Source organism: Leucoraja erinacea, chromosome 4 (genome assembly GCF_028641065.1).
Source record: "Leucoraja erinacea ecotype New England chromosome 4, Leri_hhj_1, whole genome shotgun sequence".
In the NCBI taxonomy this organism is placed as follows: Eukaryota; Metazoa; Chordata; class Chondrichthyes; order Rajiformes; family Rajidae; genus Leucoraja; species Leucoraja erinaceus.
Window position 1 is genome coordinate 36,009,085 of NC_073380.1, and position 24,682 is coordinate 36,033,766.

At 44.6% G+C, this 24,682-nt stretch overlaps 1 protein-coding gene across 1 annotated transcript in view; it reads left to right on the forward strand.

Annotated features, from left to right (window-relative positions):
- Positions 1–24,682, forward strand: part of nsmaf (neutral sphingomyelinase (N-SMase) activation associated factor) — a 95,964-nt gene that overhangs the window by 12,728 nt on the left and 58,554 nt on the right. The window contains exons 4-14 of the mRNA XM_055634019.1: positions 298–365; positions 465–501; positions 5,364–5,414; positions 8,239–8,310; positions 14,400–14,447; positions 17,512–17,564; positions 19,223–19,352; positions 20,623–20,694; positions 21,294–21,402; positions 23,288–23,464; positions 24,420–24,499. Of these exons, the coding sequence (XP_055489994.1) occupies positions 298–365; positions 465–501; positions 5,364–5,414; positions 8,239–8,310; positions 14,400–14,447; positions 17,512–17,564; positions 19,223–19,352; positions 20,623–20,694; positions 21,294–21,402; positions 23,288–23,464; positions 24,420–24,499 (897 nt within the window). The remainder of the gene's footprint in view (positions 1–297; positions 366–464; positions 502–5,363; positions 5,415–8,238; positions 8,311–14,399; positions 14,448–17,511; positions 17,565–19,222; positions 19,353–20,622; positions 20,695–21,293; positions 21,403–23,287; positions 23,465–24,419; positions 24,500–24,682) is intronic.

Sequence of the window (24,682 nt, forward strand, 5' to 3'; positions counted from 1 at the left end):
ATATTAAAACATCATCTTCATTCAGTTTGAAAACATTTTTTTGAAATTGATTCTCATTAGTAGGTTACAAGTCTTGGACTAGGAATACCCAATTTATAAAATAACGTCATATTTGTGCAATTTTAAAGTAGGATTGGAATATTTCCACTTTTACTGTGAAGAATTATATTTAGAATCCATCGTCGATTTTTGGTCTAATGCCCATCTTCTACTAAGTAATTTGTTTTAATTCTCATCCATGCCTATAATGTTAGAGATTAGTATCGTTGATATACACTGACCTTGGAAAATTTATAGTTCCCATTCAGAGACTGCAGCAGAATTGAAGAGATAGAAGATAAGAACTCTGGATATCTTTATGAAGAGTAAGTTCAGTTTTATTCACATTTAGGTTAACGTTCAATTTGAAGTGTAATAGTTGGTTCTAAACTTATATTTATTTGTAATAAATCCTGCTTTTCCAGAAATCGAATTAGTGGATTCTGCATTACATGCCAGCAGGTAAGAAGCTCTGGTAACTTCTGCTCTTTTTTTTTTCTGTGTGCACATTATTGTTGTGGAGTCCTTCATGGAAAACCTGTTTCCACTTCAGTTCATTTGGCCCTGATAAGCAGATTGGCAAAGATAGGAATGGAGGTAGACTCAAGAAAGTATAGATACTGGTTTACAAAATAAGACACAAAGTACTGGAGTAGCCTAGTGGGTCAGGCTGCATCTCCAGAAGACATGGATCGATGATGTTTTGGGTCAGTATCCTTCTTCCGACTGATTGTAGTAGGTGGCAGGGAGAAAGTTATAAGAAAGGTCAGGAAAAAGCCAGGCAAGTTGTAGGTAGTTACAGGTAAGGAGGGTTTGATTGGTGGATGGGTGTACAGAGATGCTTAAAGGCCAGTGAAAAGAAAACAAAAGGTTGCGAGATAAGGAGGGAAGCATAACATGTGAAGGCGGAGGAAGAGATACAGGTGGAAGGGAACTAGGTAAAGGGGGAATGGGATATTGGGAGAGATGGAGCACAGGAACAGAGGGGGGGGGGGAGAGATGGAGGGGGCATATGTTGTTGGTTAATTACCTAAAATTGAAGAAATACCATTGAGATAGCAGCTACCAAAGCGGAATATGAGGTGCTATTCCTCCAGCTTGTGTATGGCATCACTCTGGCAATGGGGGAGGCCCGGGCCAGTAAGGTCAGTATGGGAGTGGGGAGGGGAGTTAAATGGTTAGCAACCTGGAGGTCCAGCAGGCCTTGATGGACTAAGCACAAGTGTTCGGCGAAATGGTGACCTAGTCTATGCTTGTTCTGGCTGATGTAAAATAAGCCACATCGGGAGCACTGAATACAGCAAATGAGGTTAGAGAGAGTACACGTGAAATTCTGTCCCACCGGAAAGGGGTGGGGAATGGAAGATGTGATTGGTGGTGGGATCAAGTTGAACATGGCGAAAATGTTGAAGAATCATGTGTTGGATGCAAAGGCCCGTGGGGTGAAAGGTATGGACCAGGGGAACTTTATGTTTGTTCCCTCTTTGAGGAGGGGGAGTAAGAGCAAAACTACAGGATGCAGATGCAGCGGAAATGGAGAAATTGAGAGTAGGGATGACGTCTGTGCAAAAGGCAGGGTGGGAGGATGTGTGGTCCAGAGAACTGGGAATCAGGGGGCTTAGCTTAGATTCCAGTCAATAGTCTGTCCCCTATTATGAAGACAAAGAGCAAAGAGATTGAGAAAGGGGAGAGGTGTCTAAGATAGTCAAAGTGAATTTCACGGCAGGGTGGAAGTTAGTGGTAAAGTTCATGAAACCTCGATGCAGACATTGATGTAGCAGAGAAATAGTTGGGGATGGTGCCACTGTACGTTTGGAACAAGACCAGTTTGACGTAATGTACGACAACGCAGGTCTAGCTGGGCCCCATGTAAGTTCCCATGGCTAAACCTTTAACTTGAAGAAAGTTAGGGGAGTGAAAAGTTTAGTCAATAGGACTGGAAGTACTTGATGGGGAAGCAACAGGCATTTTCCACTTTTGTAGTGGGCAACAAACAAATTCAGGGTTCTCAATAACGCTCTAAATGCTCCATCTCAACATTGAGCACACATAGGCCAGGGATTCTCAAAAGTATCTGAGAATGTCACCTTTATAAGGAGATTTTGAGAATATCCTGCATCAATTTCTCTGCCAATCAGTAGCAGAACTCAGAATAGAGAGTCTGTCTTGAGAATCTTTTGTCAAGCATGTGAGCAATATAGTCCTACCCATGGGAGTTGACAAAGTGTAATTAATCCTTCAACTCTGGGGAAGCCGGCCGGGGAGCAGACAATAATGGTGGCTCACTTAACCTGGCAGTATATTGGAAGGTTTTTCAAGTATTTTTTCACAGATGGCACTGAAAGTGAAAGTTTCATTGTCAATGTCTGCCTTTATTAGCAGATGGTTCTTGAGATGTGCGAAGTGATCGATTTTTTTCTAGTGTCTCTTTGTGGCTCTTGATTGTTTCACAGAAAATTTATATTGTCATATTACTCAAAAGACCTTTTTTGCAGGTGTTTTATGTAAAGGCCCTGTCCCACTTGAACGACCTAAGCTGCGAGTTTAGACGAGTTTGCCCTGAACTCAAACTCGCACCATGGTCGACACGCGGTCCTAGGAGGTCGTATGAGGTGGCTTGAACTCTCTTTCATGCTCGAGGGAGACTCCCGCCAACTCGCGGCCTCAGCTAGGATATTGAAAAATTTTCTGCGAGTAAAATTGGGTCGGCATGGGTCTTTTTAACTCGTAGTGCAGTGGAGTGGGGTTGCTATTTACTTACAGGCAGTTGAGGACAGCCGTGGGCCATCTCCTTCGCTTACCTGCCATTTCCCCTTCTCAACCCCCCCCCCTTCTCAGCCCCCCCCCTTCTCAACCCCCCCTTCTCAACCCCCCCTTCTCAACCCCCCCCCTTCTCAACCCCCCTTCTCAGCCCCCCCCCCCCCTTCTCAGCCCCCCCCTTCTCAGCCCCCCCTTCTCAGCCCCCCCCCTTCTCAGCCCCCCCCTTCTCAACCCCCCCCTTCTCAACCCCCCCCTTCTCAGCCCCCCCCCTTCTCAACCCCCCCCTTCTCAACCCCCCCCCTTCTCAGCCCCCCCTTCTCAACCCCCCCCTTCTCACCCCCCCCCTTCTCAACCCCCCCCCTTCTCAAACCCCCCCCTTCTCACCCCCCCCTTCTCAACCCCCCCCCCTTCTCAGCCCCCCCCCTTCTCAGCCCCCCCTTCTCAGCCCCCTCAACCCCCCTCAGCCCCCCCCTTCTCAACCCCCCCCTTCAACCCCCCCCCCCCTCTCAGCCCCCCCCCTTCTCAGCCCCCCCCTTCTCAGCTCCCCCCCCCCCTTCTCAACCCCCCCAACCCCCCCCTCTCAACCCCCCCCCTTCTCAGCCCCCCCTTCTCTCAACCCCCCTTCTCAGCCCCCCCCCCCTTCTCAACCCCCCCCCTTCTCAACAACCCCCTTCTCAGCCCCCCCCCTTCTCAAACCCCCCCTTCTCAACCCCCCCTCTCAACCCCCCCCTTCTCAGCCCCCCCCCCTTCTCAACCCCCCCCCCCCTCAACCCCCCCTTCTCAACCCCCCCCCTTCTCAACCCCCCCCTTCTCAGCCCCCCCTTCTCAACCCCCCCCCTTCTCAGCCCCCCCCCTTCTCAGCCCCCCCCCCCCCCCCCACCTCAACCCCCCCTTCTCAGCCCCCCCCCCTTCTCACCCCCCCCCTTCTCAACCCCCCCTTCTCAACCCCCCCCTTCTCAACCCCCCCCCCTTCTCAACCCCCCCCTTCTCAACCCCCCTTCTCAACCCCCCCCCTTCTCTCAGCCCCCCCCTTCTCAGCCCCCCCCCCTTCTCAACCCCCCCCCCCCCCTCTCACCCCCCCCTTCTCAACCCCCCCCCCCCCCTTCTCAACCCCCCCCTCAACCCCCCCTTCTCAACCCCCCCCTTCTCAACCCCCCCCTTCTCAACCCCCCCTTCTCAACCCCCCCTTCTCAACCCCCCCTTCTCACCCCCCCTTCTCAACCCCCCCTTCTCAACCCCCCCTTCTCAACCCCCCCTTCTCAACCCCCCCTTCTCAACCCCCCCTTCTCAACCCCCCCTTCTCCACCCCCCCTTCTCAACCCCCCCTTCTCAACCCCCCCTTCTCAACCCCCCCTTCTCAACCCCCCCTTCTCAACCCCCCCTTCTCAACCCCCCCCCTTCTCACCCCCCCTTCTCAACCCCCCCTTCTCAACCCCCCCTTCTCAACCCCCCCCCCTTCTCAACCCCCCCTTCTCAACCCCCCCCCCCCCCCTTCTCAACCCCCCCCCCCCCTTCTCAACCCCCCCCCCTTCTCAACCCCCCCTTCTCAACCCCCCCCCTTCTCAACCCCCCCTTCTCAACCCCCCCTTCTCAACCCCCCCCCCCCCCTCTCAACCCCCCCCCCCTTCTCAACCCCCCCCTTCTCAACCCCCCCCTTCTCAACCCCCCCTTCTCAACCCCCCCCTTCTCAACCCCCCCTTTCTCAACCCCCCCCCCCTTCTCAACCCCCCCCTTCTCAACCCCCCCCTTCTCAACCCCCCCTTCTCAACCCCCCCCTTCTCAAACCCCCCCCTTCTCAACCCCCCCCCTTCTCACCCCCCCCCCCCCCCCTTCTCAACCCCCCCCCTCTCACCCCCCCCCTTCTCAACCCCCCCCTTCTCAACCCCCCCCCCCCCCCCCTCAACCCCCCCCTTCTCAACCCCCCCCTTCTCAACCCCCCCCCTTCTCACCCCCCCCTTCTCAACCCCCCCCTTCTCAACCCCCCCCCCCCTTCTCAACCCCCCCTTCTCAACCCCCCCCCCCTTTCTCAACCCCCCCCCTTTTCTCAACCCCCCCCCCCTTTCTCAACCCCCCCCCCTTCTCACCCCCCCTTCTCAACCCCCCCCTTCTCAACCCCCCCCTTCTCAACCCCCCCCTTCTCAACCCCCCCCTTCTCAACCCCCCCCCCTTTTTACGCAGAAGCATTTTCCTTAAAAGATGCCGTAAACATTGTTGCAATTAAAGGTATTTTGCTGACATAGAGAGGGAATCCAAAGCTCATGTTCTTCCAGCTGAAAGCATGGCCGGCAATTAGAGGAGCGCAAATATCTTAAATAATTTGCAGAGTGGGCGAGGTAAGAGAAAAACTTGGGGCAAACCATAAAGGCTGCAAAGAAAATGTTGTAATTGTGGTACTTGATTACACTCATTAGAATCTACATGCCTATTGCATTTCACTTGACTGATCAGTAATCCGCAGATCTGCGAGCAACCAGCTAAAATCTTGGTCACTTGAAGACCTCAAGTTTGAAATGTAAACTTCAGTATGTTACAACAGCATTCATTTGTTTCATTCTCTTCTTTAGATCTGTTTAATCAAAGAACAAAGTGTGGTGGCTCCATATAAAATGGAAAGAGTAGGTTGATAATTATTTTTATTTTTATTACTTATAAACTTGTTATTGAACCATTGAATTATATGTATGTATGTACCATATTTAATCTTGCGAAAGAGCAAAACATTTCTAACAAGAAATAAAAACAAAGGCACTAAAGCGACTGAAAAATAATTAATGTGCATAAATTACATATTTCATTGCATTGTTAAACAATAGAAATACAATGTTTTCAACTGTTTAATACATTGATTTTCTATTGCTTTTTGGGAAAAAGCAAAAAGGAAGGACTAATGGAAAGGTAGAAGTTATGACCATCAGTTCAAAAGAAATGTCAGGCAGGATGAGGTTAATAAACATGGTAAAATTGATGGGAGTTGAACTGTGTTTATTTCATTGCAAAAAGTATTATTGGTAAAGCAGATTAGCTTGGAGCCTGGATCAATGCATGGAACTATGAAGTAGTGGCCATTCAACATTCCAGGGTTTCGATGTTTCCAATATGATAGAGAGGGAGGTAAAATAAGTGGAGCAGTTGCATTACAAACCAGGGAGAATGTAACAGGCACTCAAGAGAGGATATGCTAAAGGGTTCATTCACTGAGGCAATCTGGGAAGATCTCAAAAATAAAAAGGTATAATCACTCTGATGGGATTATACTAGAGACCTCCCAAAAGATAATATGCGTTATTAGCTCTTTGCAGAATTCAAATTGGCTAAACGTGATCTCCCCCCAAGAAAGCCATAAAGGGATCGCATTTGTTCTACATTTATCTGGCACCTCATCTGTGCCTAGCAAAGATTTAAAACTCATGTCAGGACGTCAACAATCTCTTTCCTTCCCTCCCATAACAGCCTTGGCTTCCTGGACCATCCTTATCCCTTGACATAACTATATTGAAACTTATAATTATGATCATTATTTCCAATATACTGTCCCACTGATACTCCAACCGCTAGACTAACTTATTCCCTAAGAGTAAATCAAGTCTGGTCCTTTTCTAGTAAACTGACTCAAAAACACAGCTGGCTCCAGGGCGCACTTTAAAAATTCCACCTCATTTTAACCTTTCACACTAAAGAGATCACAGTTAACATTGGGGAAATTAAAATTGCCAACTACTATAACTCTTTTATTCTTAGGTTTGTACAATACCCTTGGCAAAGTGATCACCCCCTTTTTGTTTCGAAGCTCAAACCATATAGCTTCAACTGATGATCCTTTTGGGATATATTTTTCTTGGGGCAGGGGACATTAAGATTGGGGCAAAGGTGGGGGTGGTGGGTAATGTGGAATTTATAAGCGATTTCAGAGTATGTTTTTCATACTGAGGGTGGTGAATATCTGGAACAAGATGACAGAGGAGGTGGTGTAGGCAGATACATTTAAAACATTTACAAACATTTTGACAGGTACTTTGATAAGATGTAAAAGGATATGAGCTTACTGTAAATAAGGGATTATTCTAAATAGACATTATCGTTGTCATGGATGAGGTGGGTAGTAACGATTCTATGATATCCATTGTTATTACTAGTAATAGGCTCCTTAAGTAATACTACACTTCCTCTTCTTTTGCACTTCACCACCCACAATCATGTCCAAAGATTCTGTACCCTGAAAGGTTGCGTTATACATCGCGAAAACAGGCCCTTCTGCCCAACCAATCCATGCCAACCAAGATGCCCCATCTAAGCAAGTTCCATTTACCTATATTTTATCCAAGTCCCTCAAACCTTTCCTATTGATGTACCTGTCCATGTTTTGTGATAGCAACAGCATCATATTCCCATGTGCTAATCAACAGTCCCTGTTCAACTGCTTACTAGTAAGGATTCTTGCATTATAATACACACAAGATAAACACAAAATGCTGGTAACTCAGCAGGACAGGCAGCATCTCAAGAGAAGGAATGGGTGATGTTTCGGGTCAAGACGCACAGTTTAGCTTTGCATTCCTCACATTTGCCTTATCATGCTCTTCCTACTAGACTTAATTTTCACTTTAGATTTGTGTACACTTCACCCTTTCACACCCGTGCTCTGGTTCACTGGGTGCTTTGCTGAGGAAACTTAAGAAGATATTTTAAAGTCGACATGAATTGAAACACTGCAGTCTTAGCCTTTGCTGACACGTAGGGTCATAGAGTCATACTGTGTGGAAACAGTTTGTGTATGCCCAATGGTCCATGTTGATGAAGATACCCCATCTACATCAGTCCTGCCTTTGGCCAATATCCCTCTAAAACGTTCCTATCCATGTACTTGTCCAAGTGTATTTTAAATGCTGATATTGTACCTGCCTCTGCTACCTTCTCTGACAGCTTGTTTCATATCACACCTACCTCTGAGTGTAAAATGTTGCCCCTCGGGTTCCTATCAAATCTTTCCCCTCTCACCTTAAATCTCTGTTCTTGATTCTCCTACTCTGGATAAAATACTCTGTGATAAAAACCCCTCCTGATTTTGTATACCTCTAAGATCACCTCTCAACCTTCTGTGCTAGTGCAAGGAATAAACTCATCATGTAACAAATCTCTCCCCACAGTTCAGGTCTTTGAGACCTGGCAACATCGCTGAGATCTTCATCGCTGAACAGAGTTGCTTCCCATAATGAATTCTTGTGAAGACCCAATATTTTTAAATGCCGATATGCTTTGTAAGAAAAAGAAAATCCTTTTTAAGGGAGTTATTGCTCATTGAGTCCAAACTTATTGAAAAATAGCAGAAATTTGAGATTTAATAACCAATGTGTATTCAGTAAAATATAGAGGAGAAATTGGAAAATGAACTGTTTCAAAGTAATTTATTAATTGATGTGATTTTATCAACATCTTCTCTAGGGCTCAAAGGATTACATTTTCAGAATAGAAGACACTTCAAAAGCAGAAGATGTTGTGCAAAGTTTACTTCAGGTGAAATATCAATAAAGAAAGTAATTTTGAGCCAATCCATGATTCATAATGAAAACATATGTTTGTTCACTGATCGTACACTGATGTTGTGGATGTGAGACCAGCTTTTGCAATAACTATTACGTTGTCAATCCAGTTATTTTCATAATAAAAGATCCAAATACAGCAGTGCAACAAATGGTACAATTCATTCAGTTGGATTTCTTCTCACTTTATACTGGATATCTTGCCTCCACACTCTCAGTCCGATGCAGGATCTTAATCCGAAATGTCTACTATCCCTTTGCCTTCACGGGTGCTGCTTGGACCATTGAGTTTTTCAGGCAGTTTTTTTTTTCTGTTAATAATGTTAATAGCACTGCTCAGAAATTAGTTGTGCACCTCAATAATGAACAAGTGATTTATTGGATATCATTATAAATCCTTGGAATTTTGTTAAAAGTTAAGGTTTTAGACAAATCCCAAATGAAATACCCAATCTGATTAACCACCGAATCAATCATTACGTCTATATAACTAAAAGTAGGTATGTTGCAAAACTTACCTTCAGCGGTGCTGCAGTTCTGCCGCTGCCCGTGTGCGCGACTTTGGCGCCTTTGAGAGGGGGGCGGGTTTAAAACGCGATTTTCTCTAGACTGTTGAAATCGATGTTGTTCAGCCTACTTAGTTGCTGACGAAAAAACGCTGCGAAATTTGTTCGCTGCAGGTATTTTTAAACTAAATTGAGTTATTTATTTGTTAGAGTAGATTAAAAATCATCCTCTAAAGCCGCGAACCCCGACAACGGGACTCATCTCATGTAGGGGACAAGGCAAGGTAGGTTGTTTATTTTTACATTAAAAAGGGCTTCTTAAGATCCCTTTATACAAAATTATGTTGAGAGTAGCTGACTTGGGGGACCATTCAATCCCGCACTGTTTTTCATGCCATATGGACTTCTAATTCACCGCAATGGCAGCGTTCCAAACCAGCGCGTTCCACAGAATCCAACTTGCAAGCTGATTTAAATGGCCATTTATTTACAGCAATTGAACACTAAATCCCTTCCATTTGGCCTATAAATTAATGTCAATGAGATTTAAAAGTCATGTTATATTGTGTTCTTGTGTGAATCTTCTTTGGACACTTAGGCTATTTAAAAATGTTAGGCTTTCCTTAAGAAATGGATAGATGTTTAGATCTAGTAATTGAATTTTGGAATTAGCTACAATTGGGTAACTAACTAATTATATGCTTTAATTTCATGTCACCCAAGTAAGATTGTTTAATATTTGTTTCAGAATGCTTCAATCTATAATAACTGAAAATTTCTTTCAGTACTCTTAATTTTTAATAATGTTATGGCCATTTCACTGTCCTTGATCACAGCTTTTGTGTTGTCAATGGAAAATCAATAGGGTGGGGCGTCAGCCTAAACACGGGCCACTCATGCTCGAACCCTCGTCAGGAGATACGAGGGCGGGCACGTGACGTCATGGGCTAGAGGGAGTGTCCTGGTACTAAAGGTCTCTCACCGCGAGACCTTGAGAAGTCAACAGGTAGCTGAGCCCGAGATAACAACCTCGCTCAGCTACAGCAACATTGTATTATAGTTAGTGCACCACCTAACGTGTCACCACTGAATAAATTACTCTTAGTAATAGCATAGCAGCGGCCTGACGTCTCACCTTTATTCACCACGTATGGTGCCGCTACACTGGTGACCCCCGACTGTCTGAATTGAAATTTGGACTCTACTGAAGTACGCAGCCTCGGGAGACCTGATGTCTGCAGCCGGCTGCCCAGCCTTGCAGAACGACGCTGCAGCCAACCCGGCCCTACAGTGAGGTATGCCGGCGCTTCCCCACAGCTGCTGCTCACCGGAGCTGAGAAGCCGCCGCTGCTTCCGCTCTCCCGCTCCCGCTCCCGGCAACGGGGCAGGCGGCCTTGTGTGACGGCCGCCGAGCTCCCCCGCATGACCTGCCCAGAGCCGACCACCAGAGCGGAGAGGTATTACCAGCCGTCGCTGCTCCACCAGCTGCTGCAGGAGCTGTAAGCTTAGCAGCCTCCTGCCCACACACAGAGCAACGCCGAAGCAAGCCCGACGGCCCTGGGAGCAGAGAGAGAGTACCTGCCGTTCTCCCGCTCCCGACAACGGGTTAGGCCCATACCCTGCACCGCACCAGGCCTCCCCGCAGACACGGCTCCAGGCCCTGCCCCGGCCTCACCTCACCTGCACCGCACCGGGCCTCATCGTGGACACGGCTGCAGACCCGGCACTGCAACAGGCCTCGCCGCGGCCACGGCTCCACACCCTGCACCTCACCGGCAGACCCGGCACCGCAACAGGCTGGCCGCTGCCCACGGCCTAGCCACCGAATAGCTCGGGCTTACCTGGGGCGCCTGCTGAAGATGCCCTTCTTCACCTCACCGGCATGGACTCTGAAGGTCCCTGGGTGCTGGCTGCCTGTCCGGCCCAGGGATTCAACCGCTGGCGAAGTCAGCTTCAACTGGCCGGCAAAATGGCCACCGCGGCTGCCTGAAACAAGCGGCTGCGCGACTACGAACATGGCCGCCGCGGCCGGCCAGAAGAGAAACTTGAACTCACAAACTTACCGTCCACAGCGCCACCTTCCGGCCGGATGGCGTCACTGCAGCCTGAGTACCGGTTGCAGCGCCACATTCAGGCCAGAGGCTGTTACTGCAACACTATACTGCACTATGGACAATTTGAACTTTGGACACGGATTGCACTGTAATTTGTCTTGTCACTGTTCATTTTGTGTTCACTGCTTTTCCACGCCCGGTTTAGGAATTGTTTTGTTTATTTTATCTTTTTTTTTTCCCCTCATCGTAGCTGGGGGCCGTTTTCACAGGACCATATAACAATTACAGCACGGAAACAGGCCATCTCGACCCTTCTAGTCCGTGCCGAACACGTATTCTCCCCTAGTCCCATATACCTGCGCGCAGACCATAACCCTCCATTCCTTTCCCGTCCATGTAACTATCCAATTTATTTTTAAATGATAAAAACGAACCTGACTCCACCACCTTCACTGGAAGCTCATTCCACACAGCCACCACTCTCTGAGTAAAGAAGTTCCCCTTCATGTTACCCCTAAACTTCTGTCCCTTAATTCTCATGTCCCCTTGTTTGAATCTTCCCTACTCTCAGTAGGAAAAGCTTATCCACGTCAACTCTGTCTATCCCTCTCATCATTTTAAAGACCTCTATCAAGTCCCCCCCCTTAACCTTCTGTGTTCCAAAGAATAAAGCCCTAACTTGTTCAACCTTTCTCTGTAACTTAGTTGCTGAAACCCAAGCAACATTCTAGTACATCTCCTCTGTACTCTCTCTATTTTGTTGACATCCTTCCTATAATTAGGCGACCAAAATTGTACACCATACTCCAGAATTGACCTCACCAATGCCTTGTACAATTTTAACATTACATCCCAACGTCTATACTCAATGCTCTGATTTATAAAGGCCAGCACACCAAAATCTTTCTTTACCACCCTATCTACATGAGATTCCACTTTCAGGGAATTGTGCACAGTTATTCCCAGATCCATCTGTTCACCTGCATTCTTCAATTCCCTACCATTTACCATGTACGTCCTATTTTGATTTGTCCTGCCAATATGTAGCACCTCACACTTATCAGCATTAAACTCCATCTGCCATTTGTCAGCCCACTCTTCCAACTAGCATAAATCTCTCTGTAGACTTTGAAAATCTATTTCATTATCCACAACCCCACCTATCTTAGTATCATCTACATACTTACTAATCCAATTTACCACACCATCATCCAATCATTGATGTACATGACAAACAACAGTGGACCCAACACAGATCCCTGTGGCACCCCACTAGTCACTGGCCTCCAACCTGACAAACAACCATCCACCATTACTCTCTGGCATCTCCCATTCAGCCACTGTTGAATCCATCTTGCTACTCCACCATTAATACCCAACAATTGAACCTTCTTAACCAACCTTCCGTGACGAACCTTGTCAAAGGCCTTACTGAAGTCTATATATACAACATCCACTGCTTTACCCTCATCAATTTCCCGAGTAACCTCTTCAAAAAATTCAAGAAGATTAGTCAAACATGACCTTCCAGGCACAAATCCATGTTGACTGTTCCTAATCAGACCCTGTTTATCCAGATGCTTATATATATTATCTCTTAAGTATCCTTTCCATTAACTAACTGAAGGACACTCTCCCTTCGTTGGTCGAGGAGATGCGACTGTGTCTCTTCTGTCCGGCGGCTTCTGCATCGGTCCTCTCGCACCCCTCGGTACTTCAGGATCGCCCATGCAGAGCGTCACTGCGCCCGTGGAGCCCCCGTCCCGACTCTCGCTCGGGGCGTCCCCAACCCACATGCAGGAGCCGCCCTCGGCCATTCTATTCCTTCCTCCGGTTCTGGGGGGTCCTGTGGCGTGAGCCTAAACACGGGCCACTCATGCTCAAAACCTCGTCAGGAGATATGAGGGTGGGCACGTGACGTCATGGGCTAGAGGGAGTGCCCTGGTACTAAAGGTCTCTCACCGCGAGACCTTGAGAAGTCAACAGGTAGCTGAGCCCGAGATAACAACCTCGCTCAGCTACAGCAACATTGTATTATAGTTAGCGCACCACCTAACGTGTCACCACTGAATAAATGACTCTTTGAACCGGCCTGACGTCTCGCCTTTATTCACCACGTATGGTGCCGCTACAAGGGAACAAGATGCTAATTTCCGAATATGAAAGGGGCCATAACGTTTTTAATACTGAAGATATGAAAGTGAATTAGATGTCAAATTAAACTTCTTTTTATGCTTTATCTGATGGGATAAATTGCAGACTTTGATTTTTTAAATCTCAAAATTTTGTAACATTGCTATTAAATGTCTCATCTTGACCACTTCCTGTCTGTGCTGTATATTGATTTTAGAATAAACACTACCATATATGGCTATGATTTCTGGCCATGTTGCTCACAGTCCTCCTCCGCTAAGACAGCCTCGAGGATTTTTCCAATCGATGAAAAATAAAAAGGTTTTGAGTGTTAAAAAAAATCTAGAGATCAGCTGATTGGTCTTCTCAACTGTCAATCACCACAATGAAGGTAACGCCCCTTTCCGGGGGGGGGGGGGGGGGGGCAGGACTATAAAACCCCAGATGCCTAGACGTGAGTCAGTCACTCTGGAAGATCGTGAGGGAGAGTTCACAACTGTGATTCTAAGCTGTGAATCATCTGAACTGCGAGTCTGCAATGTGCTTGCAATAAATGATTTGTTAGCCCTTAATGAAAATGTAATGAGTTGTTTGACAATTTGCTGGCCTGCACTCTGCTTGAAATGTTATGAAATTGAATTTGGTGGCCTGCACTCTGCCTGAAATGAAATTTCAAGGAATAGCCGTGAGTGAACTGTCAGCCAACCAGCCAAGAGTGACTGATCTACCAGCCCCGAGTAACTGAGCTGCCAGCCCACTAGGCCCGAGTGACTGAGCTGCCAGCCCACCAGGCCCGAGTGACTGAGCTGCCAGCCCAAGAATCCAATCGGCCCACAATGTTCATACTAGCCCTCTAGACACCAGTACCTTCGGCCCGCAACACTCATACTAGCGCTCCAGAAAGCCCCCCCCCTCACTGGTCACCAATATTGGAAATGGTGGAGAGGTGGAATATTGCGTTGGGGGACCATCCCTCCCATGTGAATATGGGACCCAACGGGTCCCACTATGTCTAGTACTCTTTATGTGGAGGCTTCAAGCACCTCTCCAACTTTGGCTTTAGTAGACCATTGACCTCCAGATTATGATCAACATTAGTCGGACCCAGAAATAAATGCGTAGACAATCAAAAAGTTCCCTTCAGAACCTTGCTCTTAATGAGACACATGAAAGCACCAAAGCATAATGATTGAAAGAATCTGGCAAAAGCAAAATCCTCTTACGGATAAGCTCCAAGTGATGACGATTAGCAAGTGTTGCTAAATCTTTGAAACAATTTTCTTATTCTTAACAATTTTTTTTTTTTTAAAGTTTACATTGTGATTTCTTGTAAAATGAATCTTCTAAAATTGATAATTGTCTTTTCATAGCTTCACAGAGCTTCTCAGTTGGATAAACTGGCAGACCAAATTGCAATGGTAAGGGATTTGTGCATTTAAAAAAAATGTTTAACCTTATTTTTAGCTCTGTTCAGGTGAACTTAACATGCAAGATGTGGATAGCAAGCTGTTGGGAATCTCAACAGCAAACCAATTCAAATGAACATGAATTCTTAAATTGATCATTACATTTGTGTTCAGTTGGAAATATAATAAATGTATGTGTGATTGTAAATTTTAGTAAAGTGTGTGGGAGGAAAAAAAAACTTCCTTTTCACAGTGACTTGGAATTTGCAGTGTAAAACAACAGAGCCTGTAATTTAAAATAGAAGAAATAACGAAGGCTCTTATTTAAACTGAGTTCATTATGGAAAGAGATACCCAGAATGAGGTAAAGCTTAAAATGTCCATGTAAAATACACCAGCCCACTGACTCTTGAGAAACCCCAGCCTATGACTGCTCAAAGTGTAAGAGTACTTGAGACAGTAATGTGAACCTTGGATTTATACATTGGGAGCACATAACCACCCAGTCAGGCATCTCCAACCTCATTGGTAAAAATAAACAAAGCTTTGCAATTCCCACATTGACATCATCGGTCACCTAGGAATTCTCAAAACTGGAGTAAAAGCAAAGCAAGTCATCCTCAATCCCAAAGGACTGTTTTCAAAAAATAATGTCAAAGGCTCATCGAAATCCAGAAGCCCCTGTCAGTAATTTCATGCTTCTATGAACAGTTTGCTCTTTTGTAACCACCTTTAGCATGACCTACAGAAATCAGTGATCTGGACAAAACTTTAAAGGATTTATGAGCTGTTAGACCTCTACAAAAGTGTTGTTTTACTTGAGGTTGGTTTTAATATAGTTTTTAGGCTGTATCTAGTATTTGACAAACCTGTTTAGCTCTGAATGAGTATGTAAATCATAATTTCCTTTCCTGGTTTGTAATTAAACCTGTTTAAAATGTTTTTTTCACTTGTTTTGCTTGTGGAAAATTCTTCAATGAGGTTGCTGTTCAATCTCAATGATGATTCCTGAAGAAGGGTCTCGACCCGAAACGTCACATACGGGTGCACAACCTTTTATCCGAAAGCCTTGGGACCAGACACTTTTCGTAATTCAGAATTTTTCGGCTTTCGGAATGGAAGATTTTTAGCGTAGATTTTAACGGCTGGCTCAGTGGTAGAGTGCTCGGCTCATATCCGCAAGATCGCGAGTTTGCGCCTAGATCCCGGCAGTTACTCGATCGCGAGTTTGAGTCTTCAATGTAGTTTTTTCTTGCAGAATAGGAGAGAATAGGGAGGGTTAGGCTGGGATCATTCTCTGCGAGATGATCTTAGTGCGGGAGACAAGTGTAGGAGAGGTGTACTGACTGTGTGGGCAGAACTTTGGAAGTGATTGCCCACCATTCTCAAAAGCCGCTGTGTCTCCCTGTCCCTCCAACTCCAGAGGAATCCGCTCCCCGATGGGCCGCTACGGCGACAAGTGGCAGTTCGCCCACAGCCTGAGCTGTGCCCCCCCAAGAACAAGACGTACCTTGCACACCATCAGCTTCTGCCCCTACGGGGAGCGTGTTCCTCTGGAGTTGGAGCGGGGCTGGGCTGGAGTTGCTGATCTGGGATCTCCGTGCTTGCAGTGGGCCTGGAGGTCGGTGTCCCGATGAGGGGGCGCAGCTCGGGCTGTGGGCAAACTGCCACTTGTCGCTGTAGCGGCCCATCGGGGAGCGGCTTCTGGTGGTCCTGAAGTCTCTCAGCTCCGGTCCAGGGGGGTGGCCGGAGACGTCAGGACCAACAGGAACCCGCACCCCGAAGGGCCGCTACAGCAACAAGTGGCAGTTCGCCCACAGCCCGAGCTGCGCCCCCTCATCCGCAACCCGGGTTCCTCTGGAGTTGGAGCGATGCTGGGCTAGAGTTGCTGCTGGCTGTGAGTCTCTGGGATCTCCGTGCTTGCAGTCGGTGCCCCGTTGGTCCTGACGTCTCCGGCCACTCCCCTGGAATGGAGCTGAGACTGGGAACTATACCGCCCTTGCCCCCTCCCTCTGCAACTGCAAACAACCCCACAGTTCCCAGTCTCAGCTCCTGTACAGGGGGGTGGCCGGAGACGTCACAGCCCGAGCTGCGCCCCCTCATCCGCAACCCCAAGACCAAGACGTACATTGCACACCATCAGCTTCTGTCCCTACGGGGAGCGTGTTCCTCTGGAGTTGGAACAGGGCTGGGCTGCTGCTGGCTGTGGGTCTCTGGGATCTCCGTGCTTGCAGTGGGCCTGGGGGTCGGTGTCCCGTTGGTCCTGACGTCTCCGGTGACTGGCACTGACCTGCTGGCATCGCCGACGCGAAGACAGTGCAAAGCCCCCGCGCCGGTGCAATGGGCGGGGAGCTGGAGAGGGGAGGGAAGGGGTCACACACATGGCCGGGAAGCAGAGGGGTGTAGGTGGGGTGTAGGTGGGGTGAAACTGAAGGGAGCGACAATCTGCTGCTGCCTTCCCGCTGAGTTAAAAAGTTCCCACGCAAGACTCACGATACACTGTGTATCGTGAGTCTACCGTGGGAACATTTTAACTCAGCGGGAAGGCAGCAGCAGATTGTCAATTATTAACTCTCCCGCGCAATATACCCTCACTTTCTCTTTTATGAATGGGGATTTAGTTCCCCTTTCTTCGAGGACCGACCGGGGGTTCCGCTATCACCTCTGCGGGCCGCCCTCGGTGAACGTCTTCAAGGACCTTTCTTCAAGGACCGAAAAAATGTCCGCTATTTGGAGCTTTTCATTATTTGGAACTTCGGATAAAAGGTTGTGCACCTGTATTCCTTCTCTCCGGAGATGCTGCCTGTCCCGCTGTTATTCCAGCAATTTGTGTCTACCTTCCACGATGATTCTGTTGTAGTTAAAAGCTAAAGATCTTGAACTAACACCTGATGGAAAAGGTGAAATGGTCAGAGATCACATTAAGATTTAACTGCATGTGCTTTTGTTTTACTAAAACTGTAAAATTAGACCATTCCTTATTGTTTCATTTAATTAAAATTAAAATATTTAGCGATATTTTCAATATGTATGAAGTTTTCCTTATTTTCTTTCTCTGTCCCCCATCTTCCCATAGGTCACAGCCATTTTGCAGTCTCGATTGGCTCGAACTTCATTTGATAAAAACAGGTATTATATGTTAAGTACACGAGATGTGTAATGTTCTTTCTTATTATATCTACTGAATGTAGTTTTGTACTGAAAAATGCAGGATTGGAATGAGATTTTTCAGTTTTTTAGTGAAGTAACTCTTGAACAGTATGTTCTAACATTGTTTCATATTTTTATCTTTAGTTATTACTTTATTGCAGGAGGCTTTTTTGGCCAATTCAGAACGGTCTCAGAACAATCCCATCAATCCCATCTTCTACTTCCCTGCAATCTATTCTCCCTCTCATTCCCATTCATGCTTACCCAATCTTCACATTGGCCTCCTATACTAGGAGTTTGTTACAGTAGCCAATTAACTCCGTTTCAGGATTTGGAAGGAAACTGGAGCACCCAGGAGACTTATCTAGTCAAAGGACGAATGTGCAAACTCCACACAGCAGTGTTATTGGTGCTGGGGCAGCTACATTGTAGCAGTACTGTGCCTATTTGCTGAGTGTATTAGACTCGCCATAGTTATTGGGCAGTTATTTTATTACAAATGCTTTACTAGCGGAAGTGCAATTAAATAATAGAAATTGAAATTGTCTACTAAAGCATAGTTACTGATTCTAATGGAGCTTTTTTCAAGCAGGAAATACTTGATCATAGCATTTTATGAAACGTTTGAAGATGATAGGAATTTGAAAGCATTAAAGAATTAATTATCCAGTCTGAAGAAGGGTTTCGGCCCGAAACGTCGCCCATTTCCTTCGCTCCATAGATGCTGCTGCACCCGCTGAGTTTCTCCAGCATTTTTGTGTACCTTCGATCTTCCAGCATCTGCAGTTCCTTCTTGAACAGAATAAAACTTCCTCCTTTTTCCTTATCTGTTTGGAGAACTGATGTTGATGGGTTTGGTCGCACGTACTCCAATCTCTTGCCTTAATTAAACCCTGAGCTATAACCCTCAATCAAGTTTGGTGTTTGACCTTGAACAAAACTGTGAATGTCATGTTACAATTTCCATCTAGATCATTAACTTCCATCTACCTCACTTTGGCTCTTCTGTTGATGAAACAGTTATCCCTTTTGTTCACTTTAAACTCGATTACTTTGGTGATCCCTTGACTGTGCTCCAATTTTGTATCCTCCATAAACTTTAGCCAAATCAATTTTAGAATACATTCTCCCAAAACATCTGGAAAATGTAAAGAGGACAAAAGTTCAAAGATCGCGATAACAGTTTTATGATTCGTATATATATATGCCATTTATTGTCACTATACATGTACAGTGAAACTGAAAGCTGCTCGTACTCAGTGCATACATACAATTTAGCACAAAAAAACAAGAAACAGAAAAAAAACAAAAAACAGAAGGGAGATGGGGGGGGGGACATATATACATATATCATATATACATATATACAGATGGAAGTCCGTGTTGGGCGGTGTAGTCAGTGCATGTGTGAATTTGAATTTATGGTAGATATAATTCTCGGAAAGCAACTATTCCTGAGTCTGTTTGTCCTGGATTTGATGCACCTATAGCGACTTCCAGAGGGCAGCAGGTCGAACAGTCCAAACGCAGGATGGGAGCTGTCTATTGTATAACTTATGTTTTATTTTGTTATTAAACATTACTTTTTCGGCTTGTATTGTTCCCTTTCCTCTTTTTGACCAATCAGTCTGTTATAGATTCCAAAGTGTTACTGAAAGGCCACACATGGAATGTGAGGCTGAAATGGTCACCCCTTTGGTATCTAACCCAGGGCATGTCTGCATCACAGATCAAAACTTGTATTTCCAGCCTCTGAATAGCTATCCAGTAAGTTGCATACTTTTTGCATTTAATACTTTGTTTATAATCTGATTGATTCCTCAATTCTTGATGTCATGCATATAATCTTTTAACCCTTTTTTTTGCTGTCTTAGAAAAATTGTAACATGTTTATTTCTGTCTGGTAGAGCAATTCTTATGTCATGCAGACCAAAAACGCCAGATTTAATCAGTAGCAGCTGATGCAGCATTTGAAGTACCTGGCACACATTATCCAAACCAAACGGAGCCAATTTATTACCATGGCAATGGCCTTGTCCAGTTAACTATTGCTTTGCAGTATATTGTTTTAAATCTGTCGTAAATGTACCCATTGGAATTATAATTTGGATTTATTGTAATTATTTGTCCTTTTTATAAAATTCACTTGTACTGATTCGCTTGTAACAATTTCAGAATTACATTTTCCAATAACCAATTAATTTTGTAATAATTGAAAAATGGGTCAGGGATATTTAGCTGTGTTTATGAGAGTGACATTTTCATAAGGTCCTGAAATGGTGCTGAATAAGGAGTAACTACAATAGTACTTATTCACAGTATTATGTTTCAGGTTATGCAGTTTACTCTGCAAGGAATTCACGTCGTTACATTTAATGAACACGGCCATCTGTTTCATTTCACGTGTTTAAAGAAATTCATTTTCTACTAAAGTTCCAGAATTATATGTGTGGTGTAATTTTTTTTAAAATATTTGACAAACTGAGTAGAATCCTATCATGCATAATTGAGAATGATTGCAATATGTTATTTTAAATTTGTTTGAAAGCCTGGGGATTACTGGCAAGGCCAGCATTTATTGTTCATTCTTTACTGGTCTTAAATGTAGTGTTGAGCTGTTTCCTTGAGCAGCTGTGGTTTTTCACAGGAAGGCACTATCATAGCAGTGAATAGTATATTTCCCTCTCAGATAATGTGTAACTTAGGGGGAAACGTGTGCCTGTTGCATTGTCCTTAGTAGTAGAGGCCATGGATTTGGAAGATGCTGCAGGCATGGCCTGTACATTTTATGGGTGGTACTTGTGCTCACAGCAGGTTTGCACCATCTCACATACTTCACACCACAAAGTATGTGTGATGTGCATTTGTCAATAATGTTGGGACGATTAAACTTTTATTGTGGTAAGGTATCAAAGAAATAAGTCTTTCGAGCAAAGATCTTCCAGGTACAAGAGACCCGTATTTTTTTCCCCTGATACAATTACCCAATTCTAAATGCCCAACAAACTTTGTATTATTACTCCATTATGTATTTTAGGAGACAGTGGTACGAATAATGTTGCACGACGTGAGGCGCATTTACAAACGACGTCATGGATTAAAACCTTTGGTGAGTAATTGAATGTTAATTGAATTTATTTGATTGATTTTGGCTCATTTTGGAACGTTACACTTGGTGTGCATCAAAATATATTTAAAGATTGGAAAACATGGAGTGGTCACTCAATGTAATATATTTCTTATATCATTGATAGTAGAGTGAGATGGACATCTTATAGGAGGCCAATACTCTGACTTCACCAGGTCGGTGGAAGTTATAGAATATTGAGTCAACATTGCAACATAGTTGGTCGTTCTGTGCCTCAAAAGGCCAGAGACCCAGGTTCAATCCTGACCTTGGGTGCTGTCTGTGTGGAGTTTGCATGTTCTCCTTATGATCGTCTGGGTTTCCTCCAGGTGTTCCAGTCTCCTTCCACAATCCCAAGTCATAGGGGTTTGGAGTAAATTGTCCCTTATGTGTATGGAGTGGATGAGGAAGGTGGACAACATGGAACTAGTGTGAGTGGCAGATCAATGGCTGGCATGGGTTTGGTGTGCCTGTTTCCCCCTCTGTACCACTAAATTTGGTGCATATGGGTAGATTGAGAGTTTTAATATAATGAAAGTTAACTAATTTTTTTCCCCCACTTCAATCTGTTTTTCCTTTAGGGTCTTGAGATATTTTGCACAGAAAATGATCTTTGTTCTGATATCTACTTGAAATTTTACAACTCCAAAGACCGTGATGAACTCTATTACTATATTGCAACATTTTTAGGTCAGTTGATTCCAAATTTGCTATGCATTTTTCCACTTAATTGTTGAATATAGATATCAATGCAGAAGGAAGAAATTCTGACCAGTTTTCTTCCAAATCTACGAGAAAACTGGGCACAATTTTCAAATTAAAAATCATAATTCAAGTGATAGTCATCCTTAGACTGTGCTATAGTCTTTTTGCATATGAATGCTATTTTAAATAAATAAGTATAATAAGTTATTATAGCATAGCAAATGAATTTGGTACATTGAATTTGTACTTTAGTATGATTTGTCAAATGTGACATCTTGTTACAAAAATAATCATGGAAACCTAACTCTTTGTATAAACACTGTTGAGGGCAGCACAGTGGCATAGCGTTAGAACGCCATATACCCTGGTTGGATCCTGATTACGGGTGCTGCCTGTACGGAGTTTGTACATTCTCCCCATGACCTGCGTGGATTTTCTCCGGGTGCTCTGGTTTTCACACCAAAGACGTACAGGTTTGTAGGTTAATAGGCTTGGTAAAATTATTAGTTGTCCCTAGTGTGTGCAGGATAGTGTTGATGTGCAGGGATCACTGGACGCCGTGGTCTTGCTGGGCCGAAGGGCCTGTTTTTGTGCTGTATCTAAAAACTAAACTAAACTGTTCATGGTCATTTAGGGCAGCTGGTATAAAGAAATTGTTAAATGTTGCACTGCACAGTATTGTAGCTGAATTGATGCTCAGTATTGATTGCTGAAAGTTAATGAATAGCTCCACTGTATGCAGACTTGCTGTAATTACTCTAACCCAGATAGTCATGTCTATGCTCATTGCTGGCAGCTGATGGGAAGGACCTAACATATTAATTTTGTTTCTCCCTCTATATTTATTGCCTGATCTGCTAAGCATTTTCAACATTTGGAATTTTTATTGCAGATTTACAACACTTTGTTATTTGTACTTTGGAGTACTTAACCTCGTGACAGAAATAAAGAGTAGAATAGATAATAGCTAAAGTCAAATTACTAAAAATGTACCAGAAGCAAACTGAGATTAAGTGTAAATATGTTCAAATTTAAAACAAATAATGGTTTTCATTCATTTTTGTCTCCAAATTGCATATAATTTAAAATAATTAGTTGAGTCGGGTAGATAAAAGGCTGGTCAAAAAGGCTTTTGGCACATTGGCCTTCGTCAGTCAGAGTATTGGGTATAGAAGTTGGGTGGTCATGTTGCAATTGTATAAGACGTTGGTGAAACCGCATTAGACTATTGTGTTCAGTTCTGGGCACCATGTTATAGGAACCATGTTATTAACATGGGCACCATGTTATTGTCAAGCTTGAAAGGGTTCAGAAAAGATTTACAAGGATGTTGCCAGGACTAGAAGGTGTGAGCTATAGGGAGAGGTTGAGTAGGCTGGGTCTCTATTCCTTGGAGCGCAGGAGGATGAGGGGCGATCTTATTGAGGTGTACAAAATCATGAGAGGAATAGATCGGGTAAATGCACAGAGTCTCTTGCCCAAAGTAGGGGAATCGAGGACCAGAGAACATAGGTTCAAGGTGAAGGGGAAAAGATTTAATAGGAATTAGAGGGGGGGCTTTTTCACACAAAGGGTGGTGGGTGTATGGAACAAGCTGCAGAGGAGGTAGTTGAGGCTGGGACTATCTCATCGTTTAAGAAGCAGTTAGACAGGTTAATGGATAGGACAGGTTTGGAGGGATATGGACCAAATGCAGGCAAGTGGGAATAGTGTAGCTGAGACGTTGTTGGCCGGTGTGGTCAAGTTGGGCTGAAGGGCCTGTTTCCACACTGTATCACTCCAATACAGAAATAATTCCCTTAAAGGAACTGGTTTTTAATTATATTTTGGAAGTATCTAACTTGTTTTCCATTAACATTTTGTTCTACAGAAAATCACATTACTGAACAGACAGCTGAAAGCTATATGCTACAGTGGCAAAGAGGACATCTCTCAAATTATGAGTATCTGCTGCACCTCAATAATCTGGCTGACCGCAGCTGTAATGATTTATCTCAGTATCCTGTCTTTCCTTGGATCATAGCTGATTACACTTCTTCAGAATTAGGTAATTGTAACTGTACTGTGTTTGTAAAATTTGTAAATTAAACAAACTTAGCACTTCCTTCTGTCACCATTCACAGCAGAAGACATACCATTCCATTTGCTTCATTTTTACCTGATAGCATGGACAATTTTTCTTTCATAAATGTTCTATGAGCAATAGGTCCAGGAACGTTTACACAGGTCCAGTCCCTCAGTATGCAATGGGAGGCCCTTTGTTGTGATCTTCCCCATAGCTTTGTAGCAATGCATCAGGCGTCTGTTTATCCCACCACACATACTCTTGCGTATTCAATGCAGCAATACTGCCGTTGATGATTGTGCAAGAAAACAAACAATTTTGGGTAGACCAAGGCACATCCTTTACAAATTTGATATTTGTCTCACTCTATGTCTATGGGAACAGCCTGCAGAACATAGGTCTGTGTTACACAGCTGAAGAGGACGAACATTGAAACTGCTGCAATCCTGTTTAGAAAGCTTACACCAGGAGAAGATGGATGACGGTCTCAAATGCAACACAGTGCCGTGTAAATACCTGATGGCATTGAGATTCCAGTTATGCAAAAAGGATCAGACGGAAGTCATCACCAACCAGGCAACCTACGGGTGTTTGCCTGAAAGTTCTGGTGATGAGACATTCAGTCAAATGACTCGGAAAACTTTCCTCAATGGAATTCACGTGCTCCTTTTCAGCCTCAAAGGCACTCACTCCCTGCAGGTTGACTTGTGAAACATTTCTGCTCTACAAATTCTTCTCCAAGAGACAGGTCCATAAATTCTTCAGTAACATAACCAAATCCAACCTTTGCAACACTGAACATGAATATAACCTCTTAAAACCTTTTGGTGTTCATTATTTAATGTGGCCGTCAGGATGAGGGCTGCATTGAATACTCTTTCTCTTTTTTCCAGAGCAGATATAATAGCATAACTCTATAACTTCTGTTTTAAAACAGATCTTTCAAATTCTGAAACATTTCGTGACCTCGGGAAACCAGTGGGTGCCTTAAATAAAGAACGACTTGATCGATTGTTGGTAAGGGTCGCCTTCCTCCAGAAAATCATATTTGTTCTATAAATCCATCTTTTGAGATTTTTTGGGTTGATGAAACTCTTCGTAATTGGATAATCATTGACAATTCCAGTTTTTATTTTGCTTTTATGGCATGCAGTATCGTGTTTGGGTTTCCAGCTGTTAATTGCTTTAAATTCTGTAGGG